The 25,068-nt window shown below is 51.9% G+C and overlaps 1 protein-coding gene across 4 annotated transcripts; it reads right to left on the minus strand.

Annotated features, from left to right (window-relative positions):
- L3MBTL1 (L3MBTL histone methyl-lysine binding protein 1) lies at nt 1-24,581 on the minus strand. 4 transcript variants are annotated; one of them, XM_084775084.1, is made up of 21 exons: nt 24,351-24,581; nt 23,739-23,953; nt 23,361-23,493; nt 23,024-23,171; nt 22,748-22,865; nt 21,931-22,012; nt 17,319-17,407; nt 16,724-16,828; nt 15,862-15,997; nt 15,449-15,540; nt 12,752-12,903; nt 12,265-12,341; nt 11,697-11,782; nt 11,420-11,530; nt 10,857-10,971; nt 10,407-10,506; nt 10,054-10,254; nt 9,897-9,946; nt 6,304-6,461; nt 5,887-5,949; nt 1-2,831 (listed from the first exon to the last, which is right to left on the minus strand). In XM_084775084.1, the coding sequence occupies exons 1-21, from the start codon at nt 24,484-24,486 to the stop codon at nt 2,697-2,699; spliced, it is 2,502 nt and encodes an 833-aa protein (XP_084631210.1). In that variant the 5' UTR covers nt 24,487-24,581; the 3' UTR covers nt 1-2,696. The 4 variants fall into 4 exon arrangements, with proteins under 4 accessions (XP_084631210.1, XP_084631211.1, XP_084631209.1 ...); XM_084775085.1 differs by having other exon boundaries at nt 1-2,795; nt 23,024-23,174; XM_084775083.1 differs by having other exon boundaries at nt 23,024-23,174.
- Between the last annotated feature and the right edge of the window lie 487 nt (nt 24,582-25,068).

The following is a 25,068-nucleotide window of genomic DNA, read 5'->3' on the forward strand; positions in this document are numbered from 1 at the left end:
GGGACCCCTACCTAGCAGTAGAGGTAAGGGACTAGTCTCCTCTGACATCGCAACTCTGACCTTCACCTGTGTGTTCTGGGCATTTCACCACAAAAAGAGAAACAGACTCTGGTTGCAGACTGTTCAACCATTTATTTATTTATGTAGTTTCAATACACAGACAAATAATACTGTATTTTCTTTGTAATGTTCCTCCCCTCAAGAGTCACTTTAGTTTAAACAAGAGGATTTTTTAAAGAATGTGCACTTGTGAGCATGTAAACACACACACACACACACACACACAGAGCAAGGACAAAGATGTAACCCCATTATACCGCATATGAATGAAGGTGGAAACAGGTTTCATTTTTAGACTCTGGAACCATTCTCTTTGCCTTAGAAATTAAACAGAAAGTTCATCTCTGTCCTAGGCCAAGGCTGGCAGAGGCTGGACAAGCCTGCTGGGGACAAAGTGTAAGTGGTTCTTGTCGCTAGAGAGCAGGGCACAGGGTGCCAGAAACAGCCACCCAACTCTGTTTGCTCTCAAGCTCTCAGTTCAGGTTACAACCATCTTATCTGGGGACCTAGCTGGGCGGGTGGGTGGTGGGACAGCCAGAAGACGTATTTCTTTTGGCTTTTTAAGGATTTGGTTTCTTTCCAAAGGGTTTGACATTGGTGCAGAAGAGCTGCGGCCTCAGAGTTGGGAGGCTGTGAGTCCTCTTCTCCAAGGCCTTTGGTTCATCTGGCCTTTCCCACAGGCAACTGTCATCGGCCAAGCTGCATGGCAAAGGCTGCAGGGTCCCTCTCCTTGGGAGTTGTGTGGTCTCACAGCACCAACCGAGAACACAGAACATTTCCTGTCTTCTCAGGCTAGTCACTGAGTGTTGGAGCAGACAAAAGACAAGGTGGTGGCAGGTTCCATGGCAACCCAGACAGCTGAGATAGCACGGATAGGGTCCTTTTACTTGGAGCAAAGGAACATCACACCTGTAGACCTAGCCCTCCCTCCCCTTTGGCCATGCCTGGTATCTTCCCAGAAAGGCTAGGCTCAGAGTTACCCCTGAGGGCTGAAAGGGAAAGGAAATATGAGGCTCTATCAGGCTTGCTGGGTGCTAAATGGCTGCTCCCCAGAAGCTGTCTGGCCTAAGGAGGGGAGGTCTGCAAAAGGCTGAACCAGGAACTCAACAGAACTTTTGGCTTCCCATTTCTGAGGACCAAATAAAGCTTCATAGCTTAGCAATAGCCCTTAGTAGTCCCAACACTGCACCTCACACCTGCACCTGACAGATACTGCTGAGTGAGCAACACGTGTATATACACACACGACACACACACACACACACACACACACACACACGACTTATAAATATACTGGATGGACTGGGGGATGACCCTGCTCTTCAGCCTGCAGCCTCACCTCGGCAGCTTGGCACTGGCTTCCACTTATGGGCACGGTGGCTCTTGCTGGACCCTGGCGCTCCCCACATGTGCTGGGAGACGGGTTTGGCAGTGAGTGGAGGCTGAGCCTCCAATTGGACGGAAAGGTCCAGTCCCAGAGCCCCTCGCAGGGACCTAGCTGGCAGTGAGAGACTGTTGGAGAGTGGCAAGAAGCACTTGAGAGACCAGAGAGTTCAAAGACGGGGCGGGGAACCTTTCCAACTCTACTGCAAGTGGCCTTGGTTGGACTCATGAGCAAAATGAGAAATGTTTAAGGGACAGAGTGAATGCAATGTCACAGTGGTTGTATGCTAGACAGTTGAGTGCCACACTCTCCTGGCAGGAGGCTGGGCTGGCAGGGGCCTCTCACTGATGTGTAATATCTTGGCTGAGATCCACAGACACAGATAGAATGCTGCTTCCACCATGCTCTCTGGAGCTGTCCTTCAGGCCAGAGACTCTACTGTGTCTGATGTCCTAGCCCGCATTGCCTATCAGGCCAGACTTCATCTTTCCTGCATCCAACAAAGAAAGGATGTGCAGGCAGCGTCACGGAAGCTGGGAACTGCTTGTTATAATACGGGCTCTAACCATCTGCCCGCTCCGCTGGAACTAAGCCCTGGTGCTGGCCACTTCGCTGCTGAGTGGTCCTGAACTGGACACGTTCAGAGAGGTGCCTTGGCTCTGAATCTCTGGCTACAAGCAAAAGGGGGAAAGGCAGCCAGAGGCTCCTAGTAGGAGGCTTCCATGTTTCTGAGACTTACACAACTACAGGAGAGGAGCCATGGGGCCTGGGCTGGACCACGATGGGGACTGCCCTTCTGGTCAGCAGAGCAAAGATACGTAGCCCATAGCTGAGAGGGAGGAGGCACCTCTTATGTGGAAATGTATATGCCAAGGTCACGGTCACTTCTTAGTAGGAGGTGAGGGGCCAAGAAGAAGAAAGCACAGGTCGACTCCACAAAGGAAATAGGTCTGAGTAGAGGAAGCCTACTGGACCAGCATCTCCCAAGTCTTCAGACAATAAGGGTACAGCAGTCCTTTCTACCAGTCAGGCCTCAGTTTAGTGACACCTTCACTGGGGCAACTGGAGACAAATGAACTCCCAGGCTGAGGGCCAAGACCCCCCTTTCCCAGGCTCCTCTGCTCTCATACACCTTCCGGGAAGGGCCAGCCTAGTCAGACAGTGAGGACAGGGTTGCCGAACTCAAGGCTGGAAAAGAAGCACCTCTGCCGAGGGGGCCCAGCAACGGTGGCAGGAGGGCCCGCCCGGCCAGTCACTTGAAGGTGTCATCAGTGTTTTTGAACATGAGAATGGCGTTATAGATCTTCAAGGCTGGGCCCAGCTTGACATTCATGATCTTCACAATGTCCGCCTGTGTCAGCAAAAGGAAGGCCTCGCCGTCAATCATCTGAGGGGGCGGGAGAGGGAGGAGGAAATCGGAGGAGGAGGAGGAGGAGGAGGAGGAGGAGGAGGAGGATCCGGTGTGGGGTGTGTGTGTGTGGTGAGGGGTGTGGGAGACAGGTGAAAGGAGGTTAGGGGTAGATATGTGAGGGGGTGTGAGGAGGAGAGAGAGGGCGTGTGGCAGGTGGGGAAGGGAGGAGGAGGAGGGCAAAGAGGAAGGACAAGGGAGAGAAAAAGGAGAAAAGGAAGATAGCAATGGGGACAGAGAAGGAAAGCGAGGCAGCCTGGTTCCCCATGTCACACGCATGCAGTTTCTCTTTCTGCCGACTGCTCGGGGTCACCACCTATACTGGAAAAGCGTCTCTGGAGCCCTTACAGACAGTAGCTTCGAGACACCAGCTGCTGCGGCACAGCTGTGGGGCTTGCGAGCCCCTTTGCTTGAAAGTTAGTAAGAATTGTAAGACGGGGACAGCTGAGCACAAAGCCGAGCGCACAGGGCCCCAGGAGGCTGCGCAGGTCACGCGCCCAGGACGCCAACCTGGCTCCCGGTCTAAGCAGTTTCACTCATTAGTCATCAGGTTCGCGCTGCCCGGACCCATTCTGTAACCTGGGTAACAGCCTCCACGTCTACCTGTGGGATCTAGCGTTCGTGAACCGCCTGAAGTGAAAACAAACACAAACACAGCCACCAGCAGCCCCATCTCAGCCCGGGGAGCCCACTAAACAATCTCAGTGCTACCAATAGAAGACCTGGGCAGACCCAGCATTCTGAGGTCTACAGCACAGGGTACACTATTACCTATTCCCACCTATTCCTGCCCTCAAATCAGAGAGAAACAAGGAACACTTGACTCTAACTAAGCCTTTGCTTTGATTTCTAGTTTAAATTTTTTTCTATTACAATTAATTACTTTGTGTATGTATGAGTGTGGGTGTGAGTGTGGATGTGTGCCTGTCACCACATGTGTGTGTGTGTGTGTGGGGGGGCCAGAGGATAAGTTTTGGGAGTCAGCTCTCTCCTTCCATCATATAAGTCTCGGGGATCGAACTCAGGCCTTGGGGCTTGGTGGCAAACACCTCTACCTGCTCATTAGCCAACTTAGTGGTCCTGACTTCGAGACTTTTAAAAATGTCACAGGAAAAGGAAAACACGGAGTGAGAAAAAGAGGAAGAAAACGAGTACTGCCCTCGAATGGAAGATATGTGAGGGCCATATAACACCTGAAAGGACCTATGTGGGTCTTACTTGGCTCATAAACTATTAAAAAAAATGTTCTGAGGTAACAGGAAATGTGCATGAGGACAGGGTGTGGGTGATTGGAGAAGCCACTCCAGATTGCAGTTAACAACATTGTATAAAGAAGTCACGAGTCACTGAGCTCAGGGGTGAAACATCGTGGTGCCTGTAATCTACCTCAAAGCAAGTGTGTGAAAGGCTGCTAAGTGTGCATTCTCGTCAGGGAGGCGAAAGGCCAGTTGTGAGGAGGGAGTGAGTTGAAGCAAACAGGGGAAGGAGGTTGTATGCGAAAAGGGACTCAGAGGTCCATACACGGGAGTGCTGCGTCTGTTCATTAAGTGGAGAAAAACCAATGAGAGTCTAGTGCACTATACAGGCCCCTCCCCCAGTGCTACCAGGAGAGACCTATAGAGCACCTGCGGCCTGATCCTGCTCACATAACTCAACAGGCAAAGCCGAACCACAGCGCTACAGATCCACAGTGCTGAGAAATGTTAGAACCTACAAGGTTATGCCTTGGGGTGGGGACTGACTAGAAGGCGCTGAGGCAGAACTTCCTGGTGTGACAGGAGTGTTCTGTCTCGATCAAGTACACACATCGCACAAACCTTGTGGTATTGGCTGTCCACCTCAGTCAAAATTCACCTGGGGTGGGGGTGGGACACAGTTACTGAGCAGTGGTAGAGAACGGTCTCAGCATGCAGGAAGCTCGGGGCTCAACTCTCAGCACCCAAACCAAACCAAGCCAAAACCCAAACATACAAAAGTAAGACAACACGCCATCCCAGGGAGAAGGAGCTCAGTGCATTTGTTCCATGTTGTGAGAAGGTTCTAGAAACAGGAGTCTAGCTGGACACCCAGGGCAAGCCCAACACCCAGATCAGAAGGAGCAGACTGTGCTGGGTGTAAAGACACCCCCTCCTCACAGCGCAGGCCCTGGCTGATGCAGGGGAGTGTTTCTATTGTTCTGGAAAGAGACCTTAAACACACTCAAGGGGCTCCTTCCAGTTCCAAACTCTACAAATTAAGAGTCACGAATAAAGTTCTTTATTTAAAGGCAACTGTGCACAAAATGTCAGACTACCATTTATAGATGACTCCCCATATTGGGCTTTTGGTATAGTGGGGGCATTCCTATCTGACTATAACGTTGCTAGATAGATGTACACACATGCCAGGGATGCGATCATGCTAGACACTGCAGTGAAGACTCATTCCTTACTTCTAAAGTTCACATGACTTGCAAGGCAGCCCCCAATGCTCTCACTCTACCTCCATTTCAAAAACAGCAAGATGTGCGCTCGGAGACAAGCTGCTCAAATCAGGAGAGCTAGGATTCTAGTCCAGACCGCCTCCAAACCTGGCATTCTGTTCCCTGGAACTCAACAGCTTCCTATCTTTCCTGAGATCTTCGATGTTCATTTCACTGTGTTAGAATCTCTGCAGCAAACATCTACACCCAGGCCACCCTGTGTCTGCTCTGGGCTCAGTGCTATGTAGGGAGGTAGCTCAGTCGTGGAATATCTGCTCAGCCTGCTAGAAGCCGTGTTCTCTCCCCACCACCACAAACTGTGAAACGGCTTCGATTCCAACTGCCCCGGGGCAGAGAGCACAAGAGCAAACGGATTCCTTCTCCAGGCTATGTGTTCCTTCCCAAAGGGAATCTGAACATAGCATCTCCAAGTGTGGCCACAGTCCCCTTACACGACCTCTCCCACAGATGTGGTTGACTATGATTGGGCAGAGAGGCCTCTCTCGGGCTCAGGCAATGCTGGTGTCTCAGTGGCAGTGGCTTCATCTCTGTCCCTCTGCACTTGTACCTTACCTCGTCTTTGAAGAGGCGTGCTTGGTCCTCAGAGCCCGTCAAGGTCTGAACGAAGCCAAAGACCTTGGAAATCAAAGGAGATAAAGTGACCAGGGGCTGGGGGCTGGGGGAGGGGGTGAGACCACATGGTCTTGGTGCCCTCGAGCCATGCCATCCTCAGGGAATCCTTAGGTCTTTGTATGGTGGCATGTGATGAATGGTCCTTACTGACAGGACGCACCCACAAGGGGCCTGTTTTGGCCAGTCTTGCTGTGGCTAGGAGGGATGAGCGTAGGTTTGGAGGCTATTCGGAGTGATATGCGGCTCCATCTGGGCAGGCCCTGGCCTGCTCAGTGCCCTGCGAGGGGTGTGGTTTAGCGGGAGACTAACTTAGGATTGGAAGAAGAGGAGGAGGAGACTGAGGGAGGGGCTCCGTACCTCTTCAATGGTCCACTTGGAGACTGTGGAGGCTGTGATGCCTGCCGCTCCTGGCAAGAGCTTGCAGTGCTGCTCCCAGCACACAGAGAGTGGGCGGTCAGGGTGGGCCGACAGGGTGGACATGAAGAGGGACTGGTGCACCACACTGGGAGGGAGGGCTAGAAAGCACAAACAGAAAACCGTGACCTGGGGGCTGGAGAGATGGCTCAGCGGTTAAGAGCACTGACTGCTCTTCCAGAGGTCATGAGTTCAATTCCCAGCAACCACATGGTGGCTCACAACCATCTATAATGTGATCTGATGTGCATTGTATACATAATAAATAAATCTTTAAAAAAAAAAAAAAGAAAAGAAAAAGAAAACCATGACCTGGTACCAGGGACAGCTCACAGCTGTGTCACAGGGGACGCCAGGCTGGTATGGCAGACAGGACCAGGGCCAGGGCCCCTCCTGAAAGCCTGCAGGGTCACCTGGGTGACCCGGTGCTTACTCCTGCTGGTCCAGTGGGTTGCCTGCTCACAGGCTCCAGCACCCACTGTCTGGAGTGACCCCAACACTCTGGGACTCGTGAGGCAGCTGCTGCTCTTGGAGCTGCTAGCCTCAAACAGTCCCCAGTGTTCAAACAAGCTCATCCCTGACGTCGACTTGAGTTCTGTGCGTCCTTTCTGAAGTCCCTTTGGACTCTGACCAACTCTCTCAGCCTAGGGTGCTTCTGTCCCTGGAGAATGGGTTCTCCTCAGCGCTCCGACTCTGCCTATCGCTTGCTTTCCGATCTCCTCAGGAGTCCCTGGCTCCGTGGGTCAGGTGACTGATGCCACTCTGTTTGGCTTCCTCTTTAGCAGGCCTGGCATGCATCCCTTGGACTTTACTCAGTTCAGCTGCTGACAACCTGACCCCATCCTCTCCAGCAGGTCCAGGGACCTCCGACAGCTTGGCCATTTTTCCTGTGGGCCTACTCTGCCTCGGCCCACAGTTCAGGATAACTGCTCTGTGTTTAGTGCTTGCTACTAACTCTGGATGCAGAATGTAGCGCTTCTGGTGTCCTGTTCTCTACATCAGCCCCTGCTTGCTACTGACCCTCCTGCCCCGTCTCACTCTCTATGCCTCAGGCCTTTAGGATTCTGCCACAGCCCCACTGTCACTCTCCGACGGCCTCTGCATCTCACCCATGCCTATGCACTGCACCTAAGTATTACTGAGGGGCTGTACTTTCTGTGCTGGCCGGCTCTTGCTGTGATCCAATGGCTGCGCCTCCCCTGCTTGGCCATAATTTAGACTCTAAAACCCTTTCTGATGTCCTGGGTCATATCTAACTCCTAGCCTCAGAGCACCCAGACTCTTGCGAGCAGTCACAGTATTTTACTTAACCACCTATCTGCATAGGCTAAACGGCTCTTTCACAGAGGTGGCCCTTGTGGGATCCGGGCAGTGAACACAGCCAACTCCCAGGTGGTGTCCCCTGGTCGAACGGTCACATCTAGAACCTATATTGAGGTCTGCCATGGACATGTGAGAAGCCGCCTCTAGAAGGGTCAGCCATGGCTAGTATCCTTCTTGGTTAAAGGCCTGCTGGTACAGTAGAGAGCCCTCTGTGGTGGTGACAGATCTGGGCTCTGTCCCTGAGATGCCACAGCTACAAATGCCAGAAGATTGACTTCTGAGCTGGTGAGATGGCTTAGCAGGTCAGGGTACTTAAGGTACTTGCTGTGCAAGCCTGAGAACTTGAGATGGATTCCCAAAATGCATATAAAGATAGAAAGAGAGAAATGACACTACAAAGTTATCCTCTGATCTCCAGGAGCACACCATGATATCTCTCTGTCTTCTTCCTTTCTTTCTCTTTCTTTCTTTCCAGAAACACACCATGACATGTCTCTCTCTCTCTCTCTCTCTCTCTCTCCCTTCCTTTCTTTTTCTTTCTTCCTCTCTTTCCCCTCCCCTCCACAAAGGACTAGCAATCCAATTAACTCTCCACATTCAGTCAGGAGGTGCCCTCTGGTGGTTAGAATGTAATCCAGCAAGCCAGGTGTGGTAGCACGTGCCTTTAATCCCTGCGCATGGTAAGGCAGAGGCAGAAGGATCGCAGTGAGTTCAAGGACAGTCTGGTTTACGAAGTGACTCCAGGGCAGCCAAAGCTACACAGAGAAACCCTGTTCTGAAACAAACAAACAAACAAAATATAGTCCAGCAACTGGGAGCTGACCAGGTACACCAGGGCAGGCAGAACAGGGGCCTACCATAGCCCGACCCAGGAACAGCCTGCTAGGTGGGCCCAGAAGCCAGACAAAGTGCTTGTCATTCAGGCCTGAGGCTACAAGAACTGCCTTCTATTTCCACCAAGAAGAAACAGCAAAGAGAGAAGCAAGAATCGGGTGGCGCAGGCCTTTAATCTCAGCACTTGGGAGGCAGAGGCAGGCGGATCGCTATGAATTCAAGGCCAGCCTGGTCTACAAAGTGAGTCCAGGACAGCCAAGGCTACACAGAGAAACCATGTCTTCAAAAACAAAAACAAAGACAAAAACAAAAAACAACGGAAAAAGAGAGCAGCAAGAGGGAGTCTTCCACGCGCAAGCTTCTGACTGATACGCAGCTGTGCAGGACACTTTACCAGGACCTCCTTAGTTGTCTATCCTACCTTGCACTGAGCTCTTATCATTCTCAGTGTCTGAGGACACCAGGCTCAGAGAATCAAGAGACACAGTGAGACACACCAAGGATGCTCACACAGTGAGACACACCAAGGATGCTCACACAGGAGAAACCAGCAAGGGTGCCAGTGGTCTACACACCACAGAAAAAGGCCTGAGAAGATACTGATCCTATCACCTTGCCTGTGCCTCCAGTACTTTGAGAAATCAGCACCTGCCCAGTCTGTGATGTTTTGCTATGGAAATCCATGCAAATGAATCCAAGGGGACTGGGCACTGATGTGCCATTAGGGCGCAGGGCTTTAAGCCTAATGCCATGTAGCAGAAGTCAGGTCCAAGTTTGAATTCCAGCTCAGCCCCTTACAAGGTAAATGACTCTGAACAAATGATTTTGCCTTTGTGCCTCCTATTCCTCCTTAGTTAACTAGACACAGTGCAGGAGGCTGGCGAGCAAGAGACGGCAAACAGAGAGCCTGGCTCAGTAAACCGCAGTAGCTACCACCGTCATTTCACCCACTGACTCTAAACGGTTAGATGCTCATGCATGCTCTCAAGTGAGGAAAGTGAGGTTCTGAGATGCCCAGCAACTTGCTCAAGGTCACACACAACTGATAGCCATGGCCTCCTGAGGAAGCCTAGAGTCACATAACAGAGTGGGGTGGGGGTGGGGGCATGGCTGCCCCTTGTGGAAATACAGCACCCACCCACTTCTCAGCATTTCCACAGCCGCCTAGCAAGTCCGTAGGAGACATGCCACTCAAGGCCTCATCCCAGGCTGTGGCCACTTCTGTGTGCACCCAGACTTAAGGCGACAGCTCCCCCCTCCTCTCTGGTGCCCTGGTGTCTGATTCCATCAATCACAGTCCATCAGTCACAATCCATCAATTACAGGCCATTCAGTGACCCACTTGACGGAAGACCTTGAGCAAGGGGACCCTCACTCACCTTGGAACTCTTCCTGTGGAGTCTTGCGAAACTTTGGAGGGCGTCCAATCCTGGAGAGAGAGGGACCAGGGCCGCAGCAGAGGATCAGTGGCTGGCTCAAGAAGACATGAGGCCCCACACCCGTGAAGCCCAGGACCTGACTCCCTGGCCTCCGCACCGGCCATGATGGCGAGGCTTTTTCCTTGGGGACAAATTAGACAGATTCTTCTTCCTGGCTGCGGTCTCTGAGTCGGACAGCTCCCCCGCCTTCAGCCGGCTCTGGTTCCTCTCGGCCAACGGGCAGCCAGAGAGGCAATGGTGAGCTGTGAACTTGCCTGTGACGTGGCCGGAGCCGTCACAGCCAGGAGTGGGGCACTTCCTGGAGAGATGAAGGCTGTAGTTGGGTGGACCCACTTGTCTCTAGCCCTGTTCAGGTCCTGGGGAAGGCTGATGGGTCTCACGTCACAGCTGTTAGAGACTCCCCTAAACGATACTTGCTTGCCTCTGGGCCTCAGCTGTGGCTTTACTTACCGGTGGTGAACACTATATTTGGAGGTCTTTGTGTGGGGCGGGCTCCTGTGGCTGAGAGGGGGGCAGCCCCCAGGTGAGGCAGAGCTGGACTCTTTGGGGCCTGCAGGGGCAGAGAGAGAAGTCAGCATGGAGTCCTAGAGACAGGGCAATGGGACAGGGAGGGGCAGTTTCCATGTGAGGGGAGAGTCCTGGGAACTAGCTCTTTGGAGAGCAGGTCCTGAGCCAAGCTGTGCCACCATCCCTGCCACTGGGTGTCAGCTCTCTTTGGGGAAGGAAAGTTTGGCTCCTGTATACTTTCCTGGGACATGTGGACATGCTTAGGTTAGTGTAACAGGAAGTCCTGGGGGATAGTTAAGGGGTAGGCATCCCAGGCTCACTGTGGGTTGTCAGAGACTGGTGGAAAGGGGTGGGGGTGGGGTGGGGAGAGAAAAGTGCCCTGGGGGTACACACGGAGAGGAGGCTCCAGGGGATGTCCTGTCTTGGAGCACCAGCCTGCGGGGTGGATGTCCGGGTGATCGGCATCGATCCAGAAGTCGTAGTTGTGACTCCAGCCATCAAAGTGGAGCTGAGGAAGAAAGGCCCTTGGGGGGGTCAGGGGTCGTTCTCAGAGCCTGGCTCGGTCAGGAGGTCCCCTGAGCTACAGAGGTAGTCTCTAAGGCTAGGCCAACACTGTGAAGAGGAAGAATAACAGCGGCCACCTACACGGTAGCCGCTCTCGGCCACACGCTCTCAGGGTTCCTACCAGTGAAAATGCCATCACTGCCATTCAGTCCTTGTGAAGGACAACAATTATTAGACCCATTTTACAGATGATAACATTAAGGCTCGGAGAAAAAGAAATCTATCCAAACCCACAAAAGCCAGTCACAGATAAGGAGAGAATGAGAGATGGGGTCTTCAGCTTCCATCTCATGCCATGCCTTGGACCTCTAAGCGTCCTACAGAATTTCTGTCCCACTGACCTGTCCATTTCCCCACTCCCCGCCATCCCGGGCCTAGGGTCCAAGAGCCACCTTTATCCGATGGTCCTCCACATCTTCCACGCTGGCTACCCGAATCAGTGCTGGGTTCCGGCGGTCTACAGCCTCCAGCTTCATGTTGACCAGGAAGCTGTGAGGCGGTCGCTGTGGGGAGACAGGTGCTTTCAGGCTAAGGCCCAGCTTGGAAGATCTAAGGTTCCAAGGAGAGAGCCACAGGGGAGACTGTATATTGGCCAAGACCCTCTTCTGGCTGACTGGCGGGGCCATGTTTTCCCAAGCTCAATTCTGGGGAAGGCAAGAGTCAACGTACCACTTTGAAGGCCCAAGTAGGCACAGCTGAGGTCCCAGTTTCTTCTAGATATTTCTCCCAGCAGAAGCTGTCAGGGTCTGGGTAGTCTGGCGAAGACGGTGAGAACAATACCTGAGCTTGGCAGGTGACTCAGGGAACTCTCTGTCCCCAATCAGGATCAAGGACAAGGTCAGAAGCCAGGCATGGTGGCACATGCCTTAGTTCCTAGCACTTGGAGTTGGGATGGGGGTGGGGTAGGGATGGCACACATCTATAATTCCAGCACTTAGGGGGGGCAGAGGCAGGAGGATCAATGTGAGTTTGAGGCCAGCCTGGCTTACAAAGCTAGTTCCCAGGACCCAGGAGAAAAAAAAGAAATATATATATATATTCTTTGCTTGAGACCCCTGCATGCTTGAGGTTGTCATCTTTCGTTTCCTAGACCCCAAGAGTCATGCTCCAGGCCCTATCTGTTCCCCACTCTGATCCTAAAGGGCCTGCTCCTGAGGTACAGGGAACACGTCTCACATGTAAGAGACAGGAGGGAGAGCTAGGCTGAGAAGGATGCATGCTCAGGCAGTGGCCTTACCTTGTGGAGGGGTGAGAGGCTTTCCTTGCTTCTGGCACCAGCCTACGGGGTGGATGTAGGGGCTGCTGGGGTCACACCTGAAACCCAAGAGGATGTCATTATCCCAGGAGACATGGGGAGGGCTGAGGCTGCTGTCCTCACAGCATGGTATCAGGGACTTCCTCAGCCTCCTTCTTGGTGGGAGGGAGATGGGTGACTAGGACAGGGTCAGAAAACTGCCACCTTAACTGAAAACTCCAGCACACTGTCAGAGCTAGTGGAGATCTATGAGGGTGCGTGTGCACATCTTAACTAAGGTATTTTTCTGATGAAACAGGAAAAAAGTGAGCCACATATCCCATGACACAGCTCAGATCCACAGGGCAGCTCATTTCCCCCCAAATAAAATCTGAATAATCAGGAGAGGATGGGGTGGGGCCATACAGGTGTCTGAGGTCCTAGAGATGCCTCCTGGCCCTGGTGTCTCCTCCCCAGCAGGTCCCAGTACCAGTAGTCGTAAGTATCGTCCCAGTTGTCAAAGTGCACCAGGAAGCGACTGTCCACCACATCAGTCACACTGGCCACACAGACGAGGGATGGGTTCATGCGGTCCACAGCCTCCAGCTTCATGCCCACCTGGAAGCCCACCGGTGGACGACTCTAGGAGTGAGAAGAGGGCTGCCACAGCCAGGGCCAAGCTAGCTGGAGCTAGCCCAGAGCTCCTGGCAAACACAGGAGTAGGTTCTCTACAGGGGTAGCCTGGGAGTGGGAAACAGGTACCGGGAGAAGCATGCTGGGAATGAGGGTGGCTCTGGGCCAGTGGGGGGGGGGGGCTTTCTGTCCTCCAAGCACAATGATTGTCACAAGCTGACTTGTGGCAGAAGATAAGTGACTGTTGGGCGGCTATGTGTTTACCCAAAAGTCCTGGCAGGTTGAGGACAAGTTGCTGAACAAGCCTTGCCAGGCTCGCCTTGGGCAGCAGTGGTGTGGTGGGGAAAGGAAGTACTGACATGTTCCTCACTGCAGGGAGCAGGGAGCAGGGAGCACGGAGCAGGGAGCGGGGGGAGGGGGGAGGGGAAGGGGAGGGGGAGGGGGGAACTAGTATTGGCTGGGTAGTTGCCACAATCAGGCAGAAGCTTCAAAAGACAGCGCCTCCCCCCCACCTTCACACACCTGCCCAAGACAGTTACTCTCCTCTTAGAAGGAAGCAGTATCTATGACCCAGAACACAATGCCAGCTAACAGCAGGGCCAGAATTCAAATACTTTGACTTAAAAACAAAAAACAAAAAACAAAACCCTTCATTTCCTGTCACAATACAAAGTGGGACCCAATTAATCACCCGTTAACCCCAAATATGGTTTCTGGGGGCAGAACTGGAATGGGAGAGCAACTGTCCCTGTGAATAGCATAGTGGCGTTCTAGTCCTTTAATATGGTCATCTGGGGGGGTCTCTACTAGGGTGCACATCCAGCCCCCAGTACAGGGGTATTTTCAGTGAGGGCTTCCTCTCTCTGAGATCCTTTGCTTGGGATTATGTGATACGTAACTGCTAAAGCTGCCACCTGCCTGAACAGATTAAAAACAGGAGGTGAGTTGGTGGGATGCTGGAGATTAGGAAGGAAAAGGCCTCCAGGATAGACTTTGCCCTTATACACTAAGCTGCAGAGAAATGAAGGAAGAGTATCTGAGCAGAGACAAGTCGGGGTCCAGGCTGCAGAGCCAGCAAGGACCTCTGTATGGAGGAGAATTCTGCAGCAGAGAATGCTATGGCTCAGATGTGTTCCCCAAAGGGCCCTGGGCTGGAAGGGGACCAGAGGACCCTGGCTAGTCACTGAGAAAGATTAGAAAGCAAGCTAGAGATACAGTGATTGAGAGTGCTTGCTGCCAAATCATGACTGGAGTTCAGAGGCCAGCACACGTCACGACCCACAAGTGTCTGTAGCTTCAGCTCCAGGTTCCAATGCTCTCTTCTGGGCTCTGTAGCACACAGGCACTGGCATATGCACAGACAAAACACACACACACACACACACACACACACACACACACACACACACACAAACACACACACACACTTAGATAAGTAAGTCATAAAAAGAAAGAAAGCTTGAGCCTGGCAGTGGTAGTGCACACCTTTAATCCCAGCACTCAGGGGGCAGAGGCAGGTGGATGTCTGTGAGTGGAGGCCAGCCTGGTCTATCGAGGGAGTTCCTGGCTACACAGAGAAACACCGTCTCATGGGGGGGGGGAGGGCACAAAAGAAGAAAAAGGAGAGAAAGATAAAAAGAAAGAAACAGAAGGAAAGATAAAAAGAAAAGGAGACTGAAAGAAGGAAAGCAAGCAAGCTTGTACTTAAACCCCTCTGACTCCTGTGATCTCTTCCATGCTCGCCTTCAACAGGGTGGGGTCGCCAGCATGGAGCGTCCCCAGAGCCTCAACAGAAAGGGCCACCTGATTGTGAGCTTTCCACTTCTGAAGCTACAGGATAAAATAGGCTCCTTTCTTTCCAGATTACTCAGGTTTAGACACTTTGTTGTAGCAACAAAAACTGGATGAAGGCTGGGTGGGTAGAAGCTACTGCCATCAAGCTGCACAACCCGAGTCTGAACCCCTCGATGCACACAGTGGAGGCAGAAAACCCACTCCCACAGTTCTGTCCTCTGATCTCCACATGTGCTGTGTGGAATGTGCACCCCAAACATGGAGTACTTTTTTTTTTTTCAAAGAGGTAATTCAAACTGGGTGTGGTGGCGCACGCCTTTGATCCCAGCAATTAAGGGGACAGAGGCAGGCAGATCTCTGAGTTCAAGGCCAGCCTGGTCTACAAATCGAGTGCAGGACAGCCAGGACTACACAAAGAAACCCTGTCTCCAAAAACAAACAAACAAACAAAAAACCAAAAACCACAAAAAACAAAAAACCCCAAAAATCCCCAAACAAACAACAACAACAAAAAACCCCCAAAAAGGTAATTTAAAAGAAAATGAACAAAGACAAGATAAAGGAGGGAACTGGAGGAAACGTATGACCAGCACCCCCCATTTGGGCTTCTGGACTTTCCCCAGGCATGCCTCTAGAACCAGAAGGGACCAGATTAAAGCTGAGAGCAACCGATGAGTTACATTCCGCTGAGTCAGACCCCTGGGCTGGCTGCAGTGACTCTGGCCTCAGGGGTGATGTTCGCTTTTACTCAGATACTCACGTGGCTCTGGCTTACAAACAGGTGCTTGGGGGCTGCCTGAGCTCTTGTACTGCGCAGGTACTGGCTCCAGCTGAACTCGTCTTCCTTGTAACCTGGGCCCCTCACGGGGAACGAACAGAGCGCTGTGCAGAGGCTGGGCCATGGTGAGGGCCCCAATAAGGAAGTAGAAACAGGCAGGTCTGAGGTCCCCAAAACCCTCAGGGACCCTCTGCTAAAGGAAGACAGGACCTGGTGAACGCTCAAAGGGTTTAGAAGCCTCAGAGTGGAGTTGTATCAGAACGGGAAGGATTTGCAACAAAACCAAACAACAACAAACAACAAAAACCCACGTGGGATGCAGGATGACTTGAAGGGAGGAAGAGATGGCTCTGGGGACTCACTGTCTTCCGGGGACTAAGCTGGGGAGCTCTTACCTCTGGGAGGCTGCAGCTTGTGTCCAGTCCTCTCGAACCAGCCAGCAGGGTGAATGTCAGGGGAGTTGGCATTGACCCAGAAGTCATGGCACTCGGAGTACCCATCAAAGTGCAGGCGCAGGCGGTAGCCACACACCTGGCCGTACAGGGCATCACAGGCACGTCAATGCCAGCGGATGCCACCCTCTGCCTCCTTCACCTCTCCCTGGGCCAGCCCGCAGTTTCAGGGTTCCAACGCTAAGTGCAAGGTGGGTAGGCTCTAAGGCAGCCAGCCTCCTGCCCTTCTAAACCCCAGCCAGGATGTGGAAACTACTACAGACTCCTAGGTGCCTCCAGGGTCGTGCCTTCTGCCACCTCCTCCCACTGTACCCTCTCAATGCGCCCTGCTCTGGTCACAGCTTGATCTCATGCCCCAGGGACCACTTTGCTGCATGTGCTTGAATTTTCCTGCTCTGGTATGGGGCGTGGCAGGTAGGCCTTCTGATGCTTTTCCTAGCCCTTGGGCTAAATGGAATCCTTCCTCATTTGCAAGCCCCATGATGCATCACTGCTATGCTCATCTCACAGCCTATCTTCCTAGAGGGCAGGGTCTTATTTGATCTGAGACAGCATCCCCACCTTTTGTAGCTTTCGCACGCTCCCCACCCCTTCCAGCATGGACAACTAATATATATTCATTGATACCAGTGCTCCTCTCCTTCGTATCTTTCCGGTATTTGCTTTTAGCTTTTCCTATATTCCAACGGATCTCCCTGTATGTCTGGGCTTCCAGTGGCAGGGCAGCGCCTCCCTCTCTCCCCCCTCCCTCCCATGGCTCCGTGTCACTTTACACTGAACTATTGGGAGGGTGTTTCCAGCTCACCTCAGCCACAGTGAGGATGAAGTACATGGACGGGTGTTGGGGGTCAATGCCTTCCAGCTTCATGCCCAGTTTGAAGCCATTCTTGTGGTGGGTGACTGCCTGCGACTGTCAATGCAGGGAGCAGAGAGGACCCAGCTGCCATCCAGCCTTATCCTTGCCTAGTGGGCTTGGGGCGAAGAGGCTGTCTTTAGGCCCCATCTGTCTGCTGCTGGCCTCAAAGGGTGACTTATTGGGGATCTGCCCTGCGGGGTTCCCAGAGGGTGAGAGCTGCAGGACCCATCTGAAGAGCTGGGCCTGGGATGGACTTAAGGGCTCTCTCATCTGCCTCATGGCGAAGAAGTCAATGGTGAACTGGGTAACAGGTACTAGCATCCACAAGACAGCAGGTGACCGGTGAGCTGGGAGGCCACCTCCTTATTTCCTCCCACCCAGGAAGTCCCTTACAGTGCACCCTTTCCAACTCTATACTTCATTCTGCTTGTGTGTCAAAGATTGTCCGGTAGAAAACACCAGAAGGCCTGCTCTTGGTGGCGAGTCCCCGAACTGAGAGGTTAAGGAGGATAAACTCCCTTTAGGCTGAGAGGTCCCAACTCACGTCCTGGAAGAGGCTGACCGGGGCAGTGATGGCCTTCTGCTCCTCCAGGTAGGACTCCCAGGACCAGCCTTCCTTCTTCTCACTCGACACTGCAGAGACAAGACAGGCAGGCTGGCTCCTGGGTTCTGCTAAGGCATGGACCAGCTTCCTGTTTCCCCATTGAGCTCCAGCCTCTGCCTGACCATGTGGACCTCTCGCCCCACTCAGCCATGACAGTGCCAGGCACAGGGGGAATCAGACCTGAGGCCAGGTCACAAGATTCTATTTGCTTCTCCTCCACCCACAGGCTACCAGAAGCCCCGTTGGTCACAAAGGTCACAGAGTCTCAGCCGCTCTGTCGCCATGAACAGGGTGAGGATCAGTTGTGAGGCCTGAGCCAGAGGACTTAATCACAGTGCTACCTAAGCTCACAAAGGGGAGAGGAGGAAAGAGAGAAGTCAGGGGGGGAACAAGGAGGAAGAGGTGGAGGGGTAAACAACACTGAAATAAGAGCCCTTTCTAACTAGTGTACCAAGTATTTGCAGGTATAGACACACAAATGTGAGCGTGAGCCTGGTGTGCCCCATATGCAGACCAATTCCACAGTCTTCCTAGACGTGTACTCACCAAGTGTTGAGCATACATGTGTGTGATGAGCACACATACTTTCACGGACACAAGTATGTGCAAACATACAGGCACACACACATGCGCACCACAGAGGCACACACAACCATGCATGCACCGTGTATTCCAGAGCCTACAGTTCAGGTCCTGTTCATAGCCCCTAGAGTCTTAAGGATCCTGGTGGAGGAGGGATGGGGAGCTTTCCCGCTGGTAGATTCCTGGCCTCCATGCACAGGACACTTTAAAGGCTGCGACAGCCAGTTACCCAGAAGGCCAGAAGGTGGGCTGACCGGTTCAGCTGAGCTGCCTTCCACTGAAGGCCACAGACCATCAGAGACCCAACAACGTGTAAGAATCAGCCTGTGGGCTGGGGAGATGGCTCAGAGGTTAAGAGCACTGTCTGCTCTTCCAGAGGTCCTGAGTTCAATTCCCAGCAACCACATGGTGGCTCACAGCCATCTATAATGTGATCCTGATGCCCTCTTCTGGCATGCTGGTGTACATGTAGGCAGAGCACTGTATTCTTAATAATAAATAAATAAAATCTTAAAAAAAAAAAAAAAGAATCAGCTTGTATTTGGGGTGGGGAGCAGCTCTAACTTCTGGAAAATGACTCAGCTTTGTGATGTTATCTGCCAAAGGGAGCTTGTGAGGACTTTTGTGACACATGGTTTAGAAGGGGGTCCATACAAAATGGCAAGACTAGTCAAGTCCTTCCTGGTCTTGCCCCAGACTGACTGACCTAGCTCTCCCTTGCTCTGGTTCACTCGGCCTTGGGCCATTTAAGCTTTGTGGTGGTCTGTTCCTCAGTGGAACTCATTTGTTCTACAGCTGCCTAATTTCCTTAGTCACCGCTCCAAACCTTGAGCTCCCGATGACCCGAGCCAACTAATCAACTAATCAATAGAGCTATCAAACTCTCTCAAAGATTGATGCCAATGCCAAGTCTAGCGCACAGCTCTTCAGGGCATCTTTTGCCCTGCTACGTTCCTCCAGAACACTTAGCTCTCTACACAGCTTCATCTACACTCACTCAGCAGGGGCAAGGAGAAACAAAATCAGATGCCAAGCTAATCATGTTGGTGCTGGTTTTGGGGGTTTTTGTTTGGGGGTTTTTTTGTGTTTTTTTTTTGCCCCTGGGATGCCACACCACCCTGTCTGACTATTTTATCCAGATCACTGCTGCTATGACCAAGTCCTTCACAACACCCCGTTTGCCTTACCCTCCCCAAACTGTGGCACAAGCACAGTTAGGGCCTGAGTATTTGCTAGCATTCTCATCTCAGGCTCCTCTCTGGCTCCTAGGCACTCCAGGACTGAGTTCACTCCCCTTAGCCATCCTCCAATAGAGCCAGGCTATAAGACCTCCCTGACACACCAAGCAGACACTTCTCACAGGCCCTTGGTTGATCTGCCAGCTCTTACACCCCAGTCCACCTTCACATCAATTCCTTCCTTGTACCAGTACTTAATATTTCCCAACGTATGTGGTGTCTTTTTTTTTTCTGAGACAGGGTTTCTCTGTGTAGCCTCGACTGTCCTGGACTCGCTTTGTAGACCAGGCTGGCCTCGAACTCACAGCGATCCGCTTGCTTCTGCCTCCCTGAGTGCTGGGATTTGTATATGGTGTCTTAACATGCGTGTCTATCTGTGAACCATGTGTATGCCCATGGAGGCCACAAGAGGGCATCAGATGCCCCTGGAACCGGAGTTAACAGATGCTGGAAATTGAACTTGTATTCTCTGGAAGAGCAGCTAGTGCTCTTTTGTTGTTGTTGTTTGATTGATTGTTTGTTTGTTTTCCCTGTGTAGCCCTGGCTGTCCTGGAATGCACCGACTGATCTGTCTGCCTCTACCTCCCAACTGCTGGGATTAAAGATGTATGCCATGACCGCCTGGTTTGCAGCTAGTGTCTTCAGTCCCTGAGCCAGCTCTACAGCCCCCACCAATGTTATCTTGGGCATAACATATAACAGGTCTTCATCTTTCTGTCTTCTCTCACACACTACCATGATTTATCTTAACTATTCCTTATACCATTTGGTGGAGCCATCTGCATGCCATGTCTGGTTGCCAGAACTGGGGTTTCAGAGATGCTTCCAGGATTTCATATACATAGTTTCTTTTAGAACTCCCAGTGCCCTTGAAGCGACAGGAATGGCTGGTAGGTACCCCCTTCACAGAGGTGTAAAGAGATCCTGTATTGCATATCATCTACTGAAAAGAGGCCCGGCTCTCACACCTCTCCGTAGTATCTGGATTGCTTCCGTGGATAAGCCCCCTGGTCTCCTCCAGTTTGCTGTATCCTTCCCTCCTGGTGAACTTTTAGCCTCATTCCCCAAGCTCAAGCTCCAAAGTTCCCATGCGCGGTTCCATAATCTATGTACTACACACTGATACCCAGGTGAGGGGGCTACAAGGGCCGACATCCAGGCTGGGTTCCTTGCCAAGCCATGTGAAGACAGAGCCCTCTTCTGATTGGTCTAAGAAGAGGCACATTTATATGATGTGTATGAAGGCATCACAGAGGCCATCTCTAAAACAGATCCCCTCCAGCTTCCAAAAGTGTGTGTGTGTGTGTGTGTGTGTGTGTGTGTGTGTGTGTGTGTCTGTCTGTCTCTCTCACATCCTGCCTGCAGATCAGGATGTAGCTCTGAGCTACTTCCCCAACTCCTGCTTGCCTGCTGCCATGCTTCCCACCATGATAACGGGCTAAGCTATGAAACTATAAGCCAGCCCCACAATGAAAGGCTTTCTTTTATAAGAGTTGCCTTGGTCACTGTGCCTCTTTATAGCAACGCAACAGTGGCTAGGACAGTTGGCCTGGAACTTGATATGTAGACCAAGCTGGCCTACAGATTTCCAGAGATCTACTGGATGTACTTGCCTCTGCCCCCCAAGTGCTGGGACTTAAGGTGTGTGCTGTCAAGCCCCATAGAAAAGGTGGAGCAGGTGAAAGAGTAGGAGGTGCTTCTTCTGAGCTCACCCTTCCTTCTGGTTCTTTCTGGGAAAATCTCACACAACAGAAGCACAGTCCACAAGGTCTCATCAACACATACACAACATCAATTCACACAAGCATTCAGTGAGAACCTACTCCATACCAGGCCACACATATCTTGCCAACCTCTGCCCCAGGATGCCAAGATGGCTCAGTGTAAAAGCACTGGCTACCAAGCCTGATGATGGATCGCTGATTGCCCAGGACCCATGTGGCGGAAGGAGAGAACTGACTCTGACCTCTAACAGGCACTGAGGCACATGTGCCACCCCACAATGTAATAAAACTATAAGTAAATAGACAAATAAATTCAGACCATGTGTTGATAGAGTTTAAGTGTTGAGGCACGAAGGCCTGAGAGATCGCTACATCTATGTAGCTCTGCTTAGATCCATTGACAGCTGTAGAAATAGAAATACTAATAGCAGGTCTGAGGTCTGAATCAAATTATAAAGGCTCTCTTAGAACCAAAACACCATTAAAGGGGCCTAAGCAGGAAGGTCAGGCTTCCGACCAGTGTGGGCTTACCAGTACCACCAGAAGGAAGCAATACTACATGGCTCAAGTCTTCAGATACTGAGCCCAGACTTCCTATTAAGGCCACCTCATAGCTGCATAATGCAAGATAAACAACCCCAGGAGGGGGCTGGGGAGATGGCGCAGAGCTTAAGAGCACAATTTGCTCTTCCAAAGGTCCAGAGTTCAATTCCCAGCAACCACATGGTGGCTCCCCACCATCTATAATAAGATCTGGCGCTTTTTTTGTGGCGTGCAGGCACATATGTGGGCAGAATACTGTATAAATAATAAATAAATCTTTAAAAAAAACCCAACCACCCCATGAATAAACATAGTCACGAACAAACTATGAATGGTCTGTGTCTTTCATACAAGCTAATCCGTGCCCACGTGTACATTATACAACCATGACCCACACTTTTCAGTCTCACACCTCCAAAAGTAAACAAACATTTAATGGAAACAAGCACACACAGGCCACCGTACCCAGCTGGCTTCTGCTCCACTCTGCAGTCTCTGGAGTATTAGTGGTGGGCTCTCTCTCTGGATCTTTTCCTTCTTCTTGCTTCTGCAAAAAGAAAGCCTGAGTCCAGCTTCCTGTCCTTATTGGGTAGGGACGGAAGTTCAGCCTCTGATCCCTGGCCCCTGCCTGGCTCTCAGGTCCAATGGGATGCCCAAAATCGCAAGCTTCCGCTAGCGTGCGTGCCCTGCAGTCAATCCAGTGCTTGAGTGTGTACCATGGGGGAGGGATGGATCCATGTGAATACGGGAATTCTCGTTACACGGCCTGAGTGCACGGTCTCATTCCTAGGTGGGGACACAGAATGTGGGAACATTTCCGTTCTGTGCTGATTCTCCCTGCCCACTTGTCTTCCTGCGCCTGTACCTTCCGCTCTGTGTTTCCTGACCTCTCCCGTAGGAACTAGATGCTAGAGATGGCGTTTTCCCCCACTGTGGCAATGCACCCTGGGTGTCACTTTCCTTGTGTGTGTTTTAATCCTGACAACAGGCTGTGAAGGGAGCCACAGAAAATCAGGAGAGAGATTTATGGGTCAGGTGTGGCGACATGTGTTTGCCGCAGAAGGTAGAAGCAGAATAAGTTCAAATCCAGCCTGGGCTATATACTAAGTCCCTCCCTCCCTGCCTGCCTCTCTCCCTCTAACAAGGTCTACAACTCGATTCAAGACGGACCGAGTAGTTTGCCAACAGCAGTCTTATTGACCCAGCCTCCTATCTTGGATTGACAAGAATACAAAACTCAGTCTCCAGTGCCGCGTTTCTTTCCACACCTCCCTCTTTTTACCATGGCCTCTGGCTCTGATTCCTCTGAGGGGCTCTGGTACTCCTTGTGTTTTCTCTTTTTCATGGGTTTTAGGAGATCAGAAGCGATGGTACAGCCTGTGTTCTCTACTATGACTGACCTACAAATGGAACGGTTTCATTAGAAAAACCATGTATATTCAGCAGCATCCAGTGTTATCACAGTGACCTGAGCCCGAAACCGGAAAGAGGCTTTAAGGACTTAAAAAAAAGAAAAAAAGAGAGAGAGAGAAAAAAACCTGTAACCCCTGGTTCTTACCGCTTCTGGAAAAGCTGAGGGCAGCGGTCGTCCGAAGAACCAAGATCTGGGCCAATGCTTTGCTGAGGCCCACAATCCTGGCACTTGCAGGAGCTCGTGTTTTCAGGGGGTTCCTGAGAGTTGACTTCTTGAAGGTCCTGGTGGGCATCTTCTGTGGGAGCCAGTGGGGTCTGATTCTTCCCAGCCCTGGACTGCCACATGCAGGCTCCGCCCACATCCCCTTCAGCCCATCCCCTACTGGACAACAATCCCGTTTTGCCCACTTAGGATCACTTCCGGTCACGTTCCTATCCAAGCCTCTTCCACCCACGCATTGCCCCTGGCAGCAGGACTCTACCGGGGTGCTGGGTGCCCTTGTCGCCTCCCATCGAGCCACTTTCGTGTCGGACCAGGCCTTCTTGCCGCGCCTCCGGGCTTGGTGGTCGCTCTACCGCTATCATGTTCAGTGGTGTGTACTCGCTTATCTGGAACTAGGATATGGAAAATTCTGAGTACTGTGACTTCTTCACCAGCTCTCCACCCACCTTTGGGTCTCCCACGCTATCTGCTAACACTGTAGGAGGCCACTAGAATAAGCCCAAGTCTCAACCCCTTCCCGACCACCTCCCTATCATCTACAGGCTCTCATACTGAGCTTCTCAGCCTTTGGGTCTCAAGCCCCGCCTTCAAGCCCACAGGTCCCGCCCTGCAGCTGCCAGTCATCGTGGGGACTGACCCGCAGGCCACGCCCAGCTGAGGAACTGGAAACCCCTGTCCAATCCAGAAGCCTGACTGTGTGGTTGGTCCCTGGTCCGGTGCCTAGCTGCGGCAGAATGGTGGCCGTAACTGGTTCGCCACCAGCCACCCGCTCCAGGGTGCCCACGTGGACTGGCTCCCGGAGGTAGGATACATCCAGGGCAGAGCTGGGTAGACCAAGGGGAGCTGCATTGGCTAGAAATAAATACACAGATAAGACAGGACACAGATGAACCTGGTGACTCTGCCTCACGCCGGCCATTCATGTGTATAAAGGTGAAAAAAAAAAAAGGTATAGAAGAGTGAAACGCGGCCTGGCTTTGCGGCAAATGCCTTTAATCCCAGCACTCAGGAGGCAGACTCGGGGGAATCTCTGAGTTCCAGGCCATGCTGGTCTACAAAACAAGTTCCAGGCCAGCCAGGGCTACACAGAGAAACCTTGTCTCAAACAAAACAAAACAAAACAAAACACAAACCAAAAGCCCCAAACAAAAAACTCCAATAATCGCAAAAGAAGTTAAAAACGTCATCCTTTTTCAATATCTACACCTAGAGAAGGTACGGGACCTGCAGCCCCCTGGCCTTGACTTACTAGGAATTATAAAGGCAGTTGCAGGCAGGTGAGGACGGGCACCTGCACTGTCTCTGGCCACCAGGTGCACATTGACTTCCCCTGTGGAAGACCCTTTCAGTGTCCTTAGTGTGTCCATGTCACTGTGCCCCTCCATCCAGATGGGTCTACAAACCAAACACAGCCACCATGAGATAGGGAGGGAAGGATCTTCTTGGAGGAGAAACTGCCCTTCAGTTCCTTGAAAAGAAAGGTCTCATCTCTGAGAGCAGAACGTTTTAGGACACTGGCCTCAGGGCTAACTTCTGGCCTTCACCCAGGCTATTGATAGAACTCTGGCCAGGCCCTGCATCCTTCCCTGACCTTTATTTGTGAGGATGGGTACAATGGCACGTGTGGAGGGTACCACTAACACCATGCACACTGTGTGTATAGAATAGCTCAGGCCAAGGTCCTGTTTTGGCCAATGACAAAACCCAAGCCAAGTCCAAAATCACTTCTTTTTTGACACCCCCCCCCCCTTCCATTCCCTTTGAGAGCGCATAGCCTTCAGGTTCCACACTCTATCCTTGGTTTTGTCCTTCTGTGTTTCCCTGTGCGCCACTCCCTCTAAGCCCGGGGCGCAGCCCGAGATGATCAGTTGAAAGAGAGCTGTCAAGCCTCTGCTGAAGCATCTGTTGCACAAATGCGGGTACTCGGGGAATAGCCAACGGGTAGCATATGAAAACCCAGTCAGCAC

This window comes from Acomys minous (genome assembly GCF_964271855.1).
Source record: "Acomys minous genome assembly, chromosome: 3".
NCBI classification, from domain to species: domain Eukaryota; kingdom Metazoa; phylum Chordata; class Mammalia; order Rodentia; family Muridae; genus Acomys; species Acomys minous.

What these genes read in the sequence shown, in the direction of transcription:
- L3MBTL1 (XM_084775082.1), bottom strand. Translation starts at nt 24,486, where the DNA reads ATGGAGGGGCACAGTGACATGGACACACTAAGGACACTGAAAGGGTCT. An exon ending in TGTTTGTAAGCCAGAGCCAC is followed by an intron (nt 12,904 to 15,448) that starts GTGAGTATCTGA and finishes TCTCACTCCTAG; the next exon opens with AGTCGTCCACCGGTGGGCTT. An exon ending in AAATATAGTGTTCACCACCG is followed by an intron (nt 10,255 to 10,406) that starts GTAAGTAAAGCC and finishes TCATCTCTCCAG; the next exon opens with GAAGTGCCCCACTCCTGGCT.